At 41.5% G+C, this 14,362-nt stretch overlaps 1 protein-coding gene across 1 annotated transcript; it reads left to right on the top strand.

Annotated features, from left to right (window-relative positions):
* The first annotated feature begins 5,906 nt into the window (after positions 1-5,906).
* LOC310858159 (forkhead box protein D2-like) lies at positions 5,907-7,308 on the top strand. The gene has a single exon (XM_083764252.1). The coding sequence runs from the start codon at positions 5,961-5,963 to the stop codon at positions 7,014-7,016; it is 1,056 nt and encodes a 351-aa protein (XP_083620378.1). The 5' UTR covers positions 5,907-5,960; the 3' UTR covers positions 7,017-7,308.
* The last annotated feature ends 7,054 nt before the right edge of the window (positions 7,309-14,362 follow it).

The raw sequence follows: 14,362 nt of genomic DNA, 5'->3' as shown, positions 1-14,362 counted from the left end.
AGACTACCATACCACTCAATCCACTATTTTCTACTTTCTCCAAGAGGCCTCCAAGCAAACACAACCTGCCCAGTATGGTTACCAGGATTCAAGCCCACCCACCACTTGGCCAGACAGACATTCAAGCCAGGATGCCCTGATGGTTAAAAGTGGGGCTGAAGATGTGCTGAAGATGTCTCTCTCTTCTGACTCTCCTCAGCACAGTTTGTCACATATGTGGCCTTGTAACCACGACGAAAATGCATGCACGGAGGATAGTATTGAATACAAGACTGGGTCCAGCCCTCAATGCAGTAACCCTTGGGACGTGATGAGCCTTATCAACCTGCAGTGTGAGAGGCTTTTGCATTTTGGAGATGTAAAAGAAGGAGACTCAAGTTCATCATCATCATCTGCCCTCGATTTAGGTCATTTTGCAGCCCCTCCATCTACCTCAAATGCTACAGACCAGAGCCTGGGATGTGGCAGTGTGACTTCTCACATAATGAGGGATCCTCAGCCCCCTTCTGTAGTCACCACAAGAGAAGAAAGCATAACTTGTGTCAGGCCCTTAGAAGACATGATGGGGGAGTTTAGGGGAAGCTGTGGTGAAGGATTCAGTGGCTTTCAAGAAAAGTGGTCTGTAAATGACTCCCAAATGGATGTTGTTATCCAATCACCAACTTATGACGAAAGAGATCATGCACAAAAAGAGCAAAATATTACAGCAGATGCATGCAAAGACTCAGTGGTGGCTGATGATGGTGCTCTCACCACATTTGTTTGGAATGAGGAGAATGTCACCTCTACAGGCTCTACTCAACAGGATACTTTGAAAACAACTTCAACTGGAGATGTGTTATCGCATACACAGATCTCTGCATCAGATGATAACTTTGACCCACTGCACCTACAGCTGACCTGTAACTCAGATGAAGATGCAAGTGTTGTATACCCTTCTCTAAGTACAATGGAATACCTGACATCCGAGCCAGTATTAACACTCGACTTCAATTCAAACCTGCTTTTCACTGTTGACGCCCAAAATGACTCGCACCCCTTATCCTTGAATTTGCTTTCTGCCTCTCCACGGTCTCTCATAATGAGCAATGAGACTCAGTCAAGTGCAAAAACACAAGTGCAAGATTGTGAAATTGCAGCATCTAAAGTAGAACACAGACAAAGCCTGACAAAGGAAACCTCTCATTCTACACTGACTCCACAGCTGTCATTTCAAAGCTATACTGAAGAAACAAACTCACCAGCCCTTCAACAGTGCATTGTGACTACGAAACCAGAGCACAGACAAAATGCTTCCCATGCATTCCCTGAGCAGAGCACATGGAGAACCAAGGCTCCCAGAAAACAGCCCCACCCAAGCCGGAGTCCTGATATTGAAGACCCAGATTTTCAGGGTGTGACCTTCACCATGCACACACAGCTGGACGATAGTAGGGAGCAGTGTCGGCTCCTCATAAAGTCCAAGTACAGGTAAAGACGGCTTATATCCATTGGGAAATGGTGGCACATTATTATTATTATTATCTTTTTTTATTTTTATAAAATGTTAAAATTAATACAATTTCATAAAATGGTGCAAAAAAGACATACAAGTAAAATAACTGTCATAATGGTTATAGGGGTTTCTGTCCACTGTACAGTGCAACAGCCTGATTGTGACGTTTATATATATATATATATATATATATATATATATATATTCAGAAGACTGAAAATGGAAAATTACTTAATTTGGTGCTCAATAGTTGTCTTCATGTACCATCCCTACAGTAAGGAGCTGTTTAAGAGGTCCAGAGTGAGGTCACGGTCTTCCCAGAGTTCCCTTAGAACCAGTAGCTCAGATGAGGAGAGTGACGCGACCAACAAGAGTTCTAGTAAGTATGGCAATATGGTTAGGGCACTCTTAACTGCTCAACTAAGTTTTCCCAAAGTGATATTGCTATTCCACATGGCACATTATATTACAGGCTTTCCTAACTTGTTGGGGTTAAATTGAGTTCCTCTGATATTGAAATGTCCTGACCTCTAAAATGAGTAATCATTTGGCTAACAAGTAAATCGCTCTGGATTAAGAGCATCTGCTAAATGCATAAATTGTAAAATGGTACTAATGGCGTTTGGATTCCAAAAAGGTTATACTGCTGCTTTGGAAGGTTACCAGGTTATAAGAACAAATAGATGTATAATATTATATTTTGTGTGTATTGTTTTTGAGTGAGATGGGTTTTCTGCATAAAAATTATTCCCTTTGGTAAGTTTGGTTGAAGAAATAGCTCAGTGTGAACAGGAGAAAATAATAAAAGGGTTCAGGTCAGTAATGCATGTCATGCAAAAAGCCCCTTTTCCACCACCAGGGGGCACAACCACAGCACAATTTGATTTCAAACAGCTTCACTACAGGCAGGTGGAATACATTTGATGAGTGATAATAAAAGAGGTATTTAGGGAGATTGCTGTGTAAACATCCTAAGATTATAATGGGTAGCAAACAGTCCCCTTGGGGTATTTCTTTTAATAGAGGGAGTGAAAAGAAAGGAGAAACTTTTTTTTATAGAGCCAATACAGTACACAATAAGTACACAATACAATACAGTAAGTCCATTTATCAATCAACAAATAAACTAGAGACTATTCTCCATTCTCTGGAGTTGTAATACTCAAAAGAGGCAACTGCCTAGGTATTTAATACTGAAATACAATTACATTCATATCACCTTGATATTACTGCCACACCCTGCATATTTGCAACAGCATCAAACAATGTCCTTTGAGGCTTTGACAAGTCTTTGCCGGTGTCTTTTCAGTGAAGTCTCCTTACTATAATTGTACTACTAATAATTCATAATAATAATTCAACAATAACCACATCATACAATAACACTTAACAACACTCCTCTGAAACAGGTTGATGACTACAAGTATTTGGGATATATCTTATATCTATCTATATATCTTCTTCCCAAAAGGACTTTAAAACTAGGAAGGGTATGGCCTGGTCAGCCTGCAATGACATGCATAAGATCTGGTCATCCCCGCTTAGTAAGATGTTCAAAGTAAAAATATTTTGTTGAGACGATTCTACTCTATGGCTCCGAGACATGGACACTTTCAAAGAAATTTGAGAAACGGTTGGATGGCACTTACACCCACCTTCTAATGAGAGCGCAAAATCTCTCTTGGAAGAGCCACCCATCGACTAATCTAATATATGGCAACCTTCCCCGTGTTTCTTCACTAGTCTGATCCAGAAGAACACAGTTTGCCGGCCACTGCTACAGAGCTGACAATGAGGTTATATCTTCCTTTATTCTCTGGAATCCTGCCTCAAAGCAGACCAGAGGTAGAAAACTGTTGTTCCCTGATGTCATCGCTAGGTACACATGCATCAGTAAGCAGGAACTGGGGATGGCAATGAAGGACCGGAAAGTCTGGCGTGGCATTGTGACATCTGATGATCTCGACCGCGGTCGAAAAATGATGATGAATAATTCATAAACATTTGCAAACTAAAGGAAGCGAGTGCAAATCTAAACAGAATCATTATCTTCACTTGTACTGTACTTACAAACCTAACACACAACACAAGACCTTCATCGGGTAAGAACTCCTGCCCGATGAAGATGTTGCAACTGAGTTGTTATGCCTATAATATTACTGTCATAATTCTTAATATGAATTACTACTGTCTCCCCCTATCAGAGAGCAAAGTGTGTGCGTCATGCTGCACTGAGAAGACCCCTATGTGGAGGGATGCTGAGGATGGGACCCCACTCTGTAATGCGTGTGGAATAAGGTGGCTTATATTAATGTTCATTACATTTACCAAGCTTGTAAGAGTACTAATCTACAAGATTTTGGCTTTCTGGTTATGAATAATATTTACTTAAAGCACTCTCACTTTAGATTTTTGTTTAATTGTATAATTTGTGCCTGTGATATTTAACACAAATTACACAATGATTCACTCCAATATTGCCTGGTTTGTTTTGGAAGACGTAGTTCACAGTATTACGTTGCTGTATGTTTACTGAGCCATTATGTACTCGTACTCTGAAAAGTTTTGCACAAGGAATATTGTTTATGATGCTAGGGTTACCGCATTCATTGCACAAAGATCGAAGAAGCATAATATCATTCAGCCTGAACATGCAGAGAAATGTAATTAACGCAGTATTCTTATGTCCTTTTCCTTTTAAGGTACAAGAAGTACAGAGTGCGTTGCATCAGGTGCTGGCACATCCCTAGGAAGGAGGGCAACACCAGCTTGTGCTGCCCCAAGTGTGGAGCCTCTGTGAGACTGACTTCAGTTCAGCGAAAACACAAAGCCTGGTAGTGAAGGTGTAAATTAATGGTGTGGTGGTTTAACACTGCACAAAATGGAACTATATATGCACACTTACTCACACACTGGTTCAAAATTTAAAATGTTGGTTCAGCCATACTTGGCTCTGTACACGTTCAGCCTGCTACAGGTTTTCAAACTTACTGAATGAAAATACATCGCAAATTACTATTTAAAATGTCTTCATATATTTTACTGAGAACTCTTGAGTACTTTAATCCATTCCATCTCGCACTTTTGCACACATGTATACCTCGGATAATGAGGATAAAGACTCCCTGACTGTTCATATATTGCTGTGTAGTTTTATATTGATTTATAGTCTTCACTCTGTCTTGCACAGTAGGCATGAAGACATACCTTTTTTGATATTGTACCAACTTGTACCTCTTATTCACTAGTAAAGGCTCCATTTGAATGCCTTGTTCACCACACAGTGAAATCCTGTGTAAAAGTAAAATGTACCCCTGTAAGGGTAATTATTTATACTGCCAAGACCTGTTGCTGTTTGAGCCTGACGGGTAGCTAATGTGTGTTCTGCTCTAATACTGTATATTTGGTTTAGGAAGATGTAATAATATATTTTCTATTTAATTAATAGTGATTGTTTTCATTATTTTCTTGTTCTCGTTTGTTGTTTTCTTTGCCAGTCATTCCATTTTTGCTATAGCCAAATGATTGCTCTGAGCTGTTTTTGTGGAAATAATTTTGTTGGAGAGAGTACATGTTTTGGTCTCAATTAAAATTATTTTGAAGAACAATTTCTTTCTGCCAAACAATGTATTGCTTACCGGTACATATTTATTAAGAAAAGGATTTGTGTGTGTGTGTGTGTGTGTGAGTTTTAATATGGTGCAAAATGTAATGCTGTAAATTCACCCAAATCAGATACAGTAGGAACGTATATATTTCAGTAGATTTGCCTTTCCCCCCTTTATATTATTTATATGATATGATTATTTGGCATGATGGTATATGAGACGAGGCACATCTCTTCCCGATGTGACTGTTTCAAATCAGTGAAAGACGACGTAATCCATTTTGAAATAATAGTCGCTCTGTATCAGTCTGTGTGTGGCCACCCACAGACCACTTGGCAAAGAAGTCTAGCCCACTGCTTCTGGTGAGCTGAGGAAGTATAGGTCCCGTTAATGAACACCTCTTACAATAGCCCTCAGTGGAAACAAGTGAAAAGTATAGGGCTGTATATAGGCCATAATGTGTTGTATACTGTACAGTAATGTGTATGTGTGTGCGGTTGACTGCATGGGGGGAAACAGTTTAAGAATTAGGCAATATATTTGAATCTGTGGAAGACCCTGTAGAAGTCAAAGTATTTCATTCATAAACATAAGATTTGTTCCAGTCTCCAGATATTATCAATGGCCAAGCATGAAGCTATGGGTGGGTGGGTTGGACGTGACTGAGGGGGCATCGTTAAGTATTGCTATGTTGAATTTAAAGTATAGCCTATCCTTTTACCTCTCAGTTTCATTGGACACACAGGGGTAGGCCTATATTGTTTTTATTTAGCAACAATGTTTGCAGGAGGAGGAGAGGAGAGTGGAGGGGGAAGCTAAAAAGTCAGACGCAGACAGATGCGTTTCCTTTTTTGTGAATGAAGAATCGGACAGGGGACCTGCTGCGCGTGTTCGTCACTAGTCTTGCCTGTTTGTTGGTGCAGGTGGTGGCACCAGCCAGCGGCACGCCGCCCTGCCCTGCATTGGACAAAATGACCCTGGACGACAAACTTATGGACGAGAACGACATAGACGTGGAGGGAGACGGCGACAAAGATGAGGATTATTCGTTGCTGAAAGAAGACGGTGCCAGTTTGGTGGAGCAAATGGTCGAGTCTCCCGAGCGGCCCGAGGGGACGTCGTTCCGTGCCGGCCCGGGCAGGAGCGCAGCGTCCGTAAAGCCCCCGTACTCGTACATCGCCCTGATCACCATGGCCATTCTCCAGAGTCCCAAGAAGCGACTCACTCTCAGCGAGATATGCGATTTTATCAGTCAGCGCTTTTCGTATTACCGAGAGAAGTTTCCGGCGTGGCAAAACTCCATCCGTCACAACTTGTCCCTGAATGACTGCTTCGTCAAGATGCCCCGGGAGCCGGGGAACCCTGGGAAGGGGAACTACTGGACCCTGGATCCCATGTCGGCCGATATGTTCGAAAACGGGAGCTTTCTTCGGCGCAGGAAGCGCTTCAAGCGCCAACATTTCCGCCTGGGAACTATAATAAAGGACACCGTTACGCACGCGGCTGGGGTTCCTTACTACGGAGCGCACGGGACAGGCGCGTACCTCCAGGTGCCGGGTTTAGACTTTTACCACGATCTAGGTTCAACAACTCCTCCTAGCATCCCACCTGTTAACAGCATTTTACCTACGCTCTCGTCTCTCCTCTCCAGGACCACGACTAGCGCGGGACAAAAGACTTGCTCTGCTGCGCCGCCACCGACTCGGGCGCTTATCTTTGATCACTTTGAAACGGCACGCTGCACCACCGTGTCATCTTTCGTCCCCAGTTCCCATTTCTTCTCCCCCGTGTCACTTCATGGACTGATGCCACCGCATCCCCTCAGCCTCCCCTCAGACTATTACAAACTCATGGGCCCTCTCTCCGGCGCGAGCCTTATAGCGAATAAACTGTTGCAGCCTATTGGCAATTAGTCTCAGATTAAACATGTTGATCAAAGGTTAATAGGCTTCGGTGTGTGCAAAAAGTGTCGTTTATTTGTTGGCCTCAGACTCAGAGTAATTTGCTTTGAACATTATTTTTATATGCATTTTATCAACTTGTAGGTTGCGCATATAAGTTCATTGAAGACATGTCTAACGTGCCTGATGCAATTTATTAAACAACGATGGTTCATACTTAATTTATAGTATAACAAACAGCCTACTATTTTTCTACAAAGCTGTTATTTCTTTTGTTTCACGTAGGTCTAGGCCTAAACTGAAAATTAATAGACAATAGAGAGGGTTAAGTAAGTTGCTTATTTGGCCCGAGTATGCTATGAATGAGTGTAATAATAATAATAATAATAATAAATATATACTTTATAAAAGAATAGCCTATACTATTTTGACCAAAATAATATTTAGCCCATGCAAGGAACGTTTTAATAAAATGTAGAAATATATTACATTGCATTTATTGCATTTTGACAACAGATGTTTCAAAAATATCAACTGACAATGATATAGTCTAGTTTGAGCAAGAAATGCAGTTGTTGTATACCATCTTTGTTATTGCCAAAACGATGCAGCATGCACCTGGTCTGTCTGGAAAACTGTTAAAAGACTTTATTGATGACAAGGCTTGATTGATCACCTTTACTGAATTGAGAGGTGATGTAAACACAAGAGAGCTTACAGCTATCCCCCCCTGTGTTGTCTGCATTGTGCAGCCACAGATGTTACAAAGGAGGCATTCTTCAGTCCAAACAGGCTTTAATATACTGTAGCAGCAAAACATCAGTGTATTGCACTCTAAATAACTTGCACATGACCATGGCAATACTGCAATGGCAGTTATCAAATGCATCTGGTGATCTGGCCATGAAGGTTTTAGTGCATGTAAAACTGTATAGTAATCCTACTCTACTATTTTAATTGGATTTTGGCCACTGACATTGTTATGCCAATGGCACAATGGCGATCAAACTGCCATGGCAGCTTAAATGTGCATCATGGCCTGCTGCTGTATTTCTTTTTTCATTAGAGCAAGTGCAAAGAGGTTTATTATTTGCAACGAGTTAGTTGGCCCAGTTGAATTTCTACGTGTGCTTGGAAAATGCAAATCATATCTGCCCCTCATCGCTGTAGGGCCAGGCTATAGTAGTTGAACTACTTTCAACCTGGTGTCCCTATTTTGGATCCTTTAAAAAAAAATATATATATATTTAATATAGCACATCTATAAACTTACAACATGAACATTTAGATTGGCTTTGTTCACTTTTTGTCATACAACAAAGTATTTATAGGCCAAGGCATAAGTGGTTAAAGTTGAACCCTCCCAGTACCAAACGTTACATGACATTATTGTCATACATTATGGGCAATTTTATTTCTTATATCTCTATACTGTCTGGAAGAAACCCACCGTACGCCAAAATGTAAATTTTGTAAACTGTTTTTTTTTTGTCGAAGCGCTTTCATTGGTTTAATATGTTTTTAACCAACATACAGACATAAAGGGTGTTCAATAGCACTGATTTATGAAAAAAGAAAGAAAGAAAAAAAGTTAGCTGGTTTGGCAGATAGTTTGAAGAGTTAGGAGGTTTTCGCCAAAGCACTTTTTAATACTTTCCATTGGTTCAATATTATTTTAACCAACACACACAGACGTAAAGGGTGTTCAATAGCACTGATTTATGCACAAAAATAATACAAAACCTCAAAAATGGAGTTAGGTGGTTTCTTCCAGACAGCAACGATATGGTAAAATAATCTTTTTCAAATCTCACTCAAGAGGTTCTGAGAAACTAGTTGGCAAAATGTCACAGCAGTAAAACCGATACAATCCAATAAAGGATTAAAAGACAGACTATCTCACCAAAATCTAATTCCACAGATTTTTGCTCGTGGTGGGAATTATTTGTAGAAACGATGTGTGTGCGCGTGCGTGCGTGCGCCCGCGTATGTACGTGTGTGTGTGTGTGTGTGGGGGGGGGGGGGGGGGGGTAAATAAATTACCTTCACTTTAATAGCTGAAATGAAGGTAAATAAAAGATTAGTAATACTGCCAAAGAGCCAAATCCTTATCCTTTCGATATGGATTATGTAAATAGAAGAGAGTAAGGATTCTTAGACGTTTTTCGGCTCAAACTGAATACATTTAGACCTCCGGGGGGCCATGCAGGCACGTAAACATTTTGTTGCACATTGTGTTATGTGGTTACCCACCAGAAACCCATAGTTTAAGAACTGCAGAATAGGCTACATGAAAACACAGGGCAAATAGTGTACCGGTATATAAAAACCATAGAACCTAAGATAGGCTCTCTGTTGATCTAATTGAGCTGTGGCTCAAAGCACGACCTTCTACAATACATACATTTCCACCTATAACTCTTTGGGAAGCCGTTTGCTTTTCCTGGCACGCTCTGTCATGTTTCAATTTCATTCAATTATAAAAACGCATGAACACACAGACAATGCCCTGTTTGCCTCTTTTTCTGAAAATATCCTATCACCATTGTGGCCCAATAAAACTGCATGCTTGGGGGAACAATATGGAAAAGCTGCATGAGTTCAGCATCTCAGATGTCATATCGCCTCCGTGTCAGGAAATATGACAGTGTTTTATTTGAGAACCCCCCCCCCCACACACACACACACACACACACACACACACGCACACACACATTTGTTAGACCTCAAGTAGTTAAAAAACAGCGACATATAACGGCACAGCCACCCAAGAAGGACCATGAGCTCATATTTTAGCCATGTGTCCAGAGAAAGAGGAGAGAAAGATTGAGGGGAGAGGAGGGGGGAAGGGGGACTGACTGACTGACTGTATACTCAGAGACAACAATAATAATCATACCAAAGAGCTCTTTGGAAGACTGGAGACGGAAGCACAAGAAAGTCGGGTGAAGTTTGGATGATAGGATAGGAAATAAATGTTAGAACAAAACACTGACAATAACTTTTCCTTGAGACGATTCTCTCCAGCTATTCTCTTATTGTGTGTTTCAAACAGATTCTCAGTTCTCTTTGAGAGGTGTGAGTATATAGAGGATGAATGATTCCAATTATCTCAGAGCCAGAAATGGGCCCACAACAAAGAGGAGAAAATGACAGAAAGAGGTTTATTTTTTACGGCCAGCGTTTATCCTCGCAACAAACTGCCATTTAAGACAACAAAGCCAGATGGCCATAATGTCATTGACTTACAGTCTGTTATACTGAACACTTTGGAGATTGAGCGTCTGTGTGTGTGAGTGTTTGCTTAGAAGAAGAACTTGTTTGTTTGTGTGTGTGTACACGCAAGTGTTATATGAGCCAGTGAGTGTGTGTGTGTGTGTGTGTGTGTGTGTGTGTGTGTGTGTTTGTGCATGCATGCGTGCGTGCGTGCGTGCGTGTCAGCGCACAGCACACAGCCGTGCATGTGTGTGTCCATCTTTACCGCACGTTCACTCAGAAACCACATAGTTTCCAGGTCAACAAGCAACAGAACTGAAATACTTAGTGGAGGAAAGATGGAATCAGACCTTGAGAGGAAAGAAAAGCAGATCTGGAAAAGTGGACCAAGGGTGAACCGAACACCAGGAGGTTTGTATATTACACAGGCTTAGGGAAACTCTTTGATGAAGGCAGGGGCATTTGGTTCCGATCAGCCTCTTTTCATTCCCATACAACTTTCCCCTGGCGTTGGTACTGGAAAAGCTGTGGTTGGTACCTGGAATCTTTTCCATCCAGTACCACCTGGACCCATAACATGGCAGAGAAAAAGGTGTGTGAATGTAACATTCTCTTTTAAAATCTTTTTCTTTCTTACTTTTTTATTTATTTTAATTCTCCCAATTTAGTCATTGCCAATTCCCATATGTGCTGTGGTCCCTGTTGTTGCATGCCAACCGCCCCACTGTTGGCCTTGGGAGGGTGTAGACAACCACATGTCTCCTCCGATACACATGGAAGTGGCTAGCCTCTCATTTTCACCTGACTCTGACGTAACACGTCATGCAGAGGTTCATGTTATCGACCACAGCTCCATTCCCCATTGAACAGGCACCCGACAAATCTGTAGCTGTATAGCACAGCGAAAAACACACAATCTCCTGCTGGCTTATTCCCACCTGAGAACACTGAGAATTGTGGAGCGCAAAGAGGTATCACTGCCTGTAGTGTTTTACCTCTATAATTATGCTACCTGGACACATTGTTGATTTCAGAATAGTTTCATTGAAATGTAAGCCCCTGGGATTGTTATGGCCTGAAGTTGTTCCCTGTCCTCTTCAAGGCTCCTGTGTGGACTGCATGGGACAGGTGACTCCGGTAATAAAGAAATGTCCTACACGCCCTCATCTACAGTAGCTAGGGGCCATCATTCGCATTCTGTACAAATCCTCTGTGTTAATTTAACTACATGAGTGTAGAAATGGACTCAATTGATCCATTTGGGTCCATTTAGAGGATTTGACTCTGTAACCCGTTTTGATTTGTTTGATTTCACCTGGGAGTCTTGGTATCTGGCCCACAATCTCTTACAATTTTTCTTCTAGGAAGTCAGAGAATGTTAGAAAGACCATCTTTCCAACATTGTATGAGGTGAGCTCATGAGGTGAGGTGAATCCTATTTCCTGCTCTGTCCGTCTCTATGCAAATAACGGGATGGCCCGTGCATAGATATTTTAAAAAGTAGATGCCTCATTGGCCGCTGCAGTTCGTGGGAGCGATGTGTGTTGAAGGAGTAGCGGAAGAAATTACACTGGGAGAGGAAGTACGCCGGAAGTGTGTAAGGCACGTTACGTCACGCTGCCACACAAGTGATTACTGGCCAATCACAGCGCATCTTTTCCGGGACTTATCAGACCCGAACATGCACTCTGTGACGCACGCTCATGCTTCCGCGGGGCTTCGCAAGGAATCTCGGGAAGGTTTTGCCCTCCCTTGAGCACATACTGTACGCTCCAGGGTTTATATGTCTATGGTCCCGTAAGGACATGGCACTGGATTAACAGACACAAGTGCATGGCATTTGATTAAGTATATACTTATAATATTTCTGTACTATATGTACTGTTAAGAATGGACAATACTGTCAATACACTGGAATCATGAACAGAATTTCAATTGTGAATCTCATCGATTTCTGCGGGGCAGAGTATTTAAACAGTCTCTGCTGTCGCTTTCGGCAAATAAGTAGTTTCACCATCGGATAAGTTGAGATCAGGTCAATAACACCATGGAGCCCTAAGTGACTGGAGCAGCAATATGAATATGGTTTATTAATGTTATATGATCTATGGTTATCAAGCTGGCTTTTGCAGGAGTGAATTTGATCAAACAATTTCTGCCAACATTCGAGCCCATGTGATTTGGTGAAAACACTTTTTTGAGTGTCTTACACTCAGTAACAAGAAGAAAACACTTATTTTCTTTTCTTTTCACACACCAGTGAGGAAGAATTTCAACGGCTTCCTAAAAAAATCAATAACTTAGTCTAATAGGCCATGTAATAAAGAGCACTCTTTCAATCTCCCTCCAATGCAAGTCTGTCCAGCACTTAATGCAAACTGCATGTCACCAGTCCCATCATGCACGCAGGCCTGCTTTGGTGGTCCCATGAGTAAGCTGTATTTCCTCGCCTCCTCTCCTCCCCGGTCTTTATTTTGTATTTATTTATTTAGTTATTTTATAGCGAACACAAAATTGTTCCTAATTCTCTGCTGCTGGAGGGTGGTAATTTGTGGGTTTTGGCTGAAGACATACGGCTGTTAATTTAAAAAAGCTGCTTTTGAGTTGTCTTTTCACCCTTTTAGAGTTAAAGCACTGGGTTGACAATATACAGTATGCACTATATTATAATTTAATCACCAGAATAGAATAGAGTTATCGTTTTCCCCCTTGAGAGCACGTGAAAAGTGGTTCTTTTAAACTCCCAAAGTACACTTGTGGAATTTTACTCTTAAAAAAGTTTGAATTACAGTACACATAATGAGTCGGCCCTACACGTTTACATTGTAGTCTATGCTTACCCATGCAGGATCCATCAGTCAGTCAGTCAGTCAGTCAGTCAGTCAGTCAGTCAGTCAGTCAGTCAGTCAGTCAGTCAGTCAGTCAGTCAGTCAGTCAGTCAGTCAGTCAGTCATTCAGTCAGTCAGTCAGTCATTCAGTCAGTCAGTCAGTCAGTCAGTCTTTCTGTCTGTTCGTCCAAAGGTTCCGTGTGCCAACTGAGAGCTGGACACAGTGCTTTCAGTGCTTGTGCTTGTTTTTCCTGGAAGCAGGTTACTGAAACAATATCGTTTGAGTGTTTCTGAATGTTGCCAGAATGATCATTTCTAATGGAGAAGCTTTAGCAGGTGTACCGCATTGGTTCATTCTGCTCATTCAGGACTTTAAACCACTTAAACACTGGTCTATACTTTGACCAATGTCTACCTTTCCCCTCTACATCAAATCTCTTCTGCCAAGTTACAGCTGTGTTGGTGACTCTGCCCTCAACTGGTCCAAATCCAGCTAAGGTGATCAGTTAATGGACATAGTATTGATGAGCAAAAGTATGTTCTTAACATTTATTAACCTTTAAAACAATAAGCTTACAAGGGTGCTTTTAAACAACAACCAAAAAGTTAGCCCAACACTAGCTAAATCTAACATATATAGGTTATTAAAATGCACGTTTCATACGTGTATAGTGCATACACAGAAGCACATGTGAAAGCATCACAGAAGGGGGTTGTTGTCACTGTTAAGGAAATGTAAAGTCTTCAACATATGAGATAAACGTAGACCAGGTACTGTCAAATTTCTCCCGTGAGCCATGAACATTATATCTAATTCTCTCCAACTTTAACATAAACAGGACTTCTTGGATCCATTGGCCATATATGGAGCGTGTCTTGAGTGTACAGGGTTTGATGAGGTCAGATCAACATATATAATGTCAGAACAGGTCAGCTCCAGATCTAAGGGTGGCAGCGGGGGCAGTGGCTTGAGTGTACAGGGTTTGATGAGGTCTGGCCATATATGGGGCGTGTTTTGAGTGTGCAGGGTTTGATGAGGTCAGATCAACATATGGAATGTCAGAACAGGTCAGCTCCATATAATATATGGTGATCTAAGAGTGGCAGTGGGGGAGTGTACAGGGCAGGGGGGCAGTCAGACAGATATTTTGTGAAGCCACTAAGGAAATCGTAGTTCATATAATGGCCTGTTGTGGCGCTCTCATTGGACCCAGAAAAACCCATAGCCCCATAGAAGTCCATGTATTTGGGCCCAACTTCACCTAGACTGTATACCTTAATAAACATGGTCATGAATACTTTCTGCTTCCAGTC

The sequence above is a fragment of the Protomyctophum parallelum genome (genome assembly GCF_964188405.1).
Source record: "Protomyctophum parallelum genome assembly, chromosome: 5".
In the NCBI taxonomy this organism is placed as follows: domain Eukaryota; kingdom Metazoa; phylum Chordata; class Actinopteri; order Myctophiformes; family Myctophidae; genus Protomyctophum; species Protomyctophum parallelum.
The sequence above is the reverse complement of the archived record's forward strand: the minus strand, read 5'-3'. Positions and strand labels throughout refer to the sequence as shown.

What these genes read in the sequence shown, in the direction of transcription:
- LOC310858159 (XM_083764252.1), top strand. Translation starts at nt 5,961, where the DNA reads ATGAAGAATCGGACAGGGGACCTGCTGCGCGTGTTCGTCACTAGTCTT.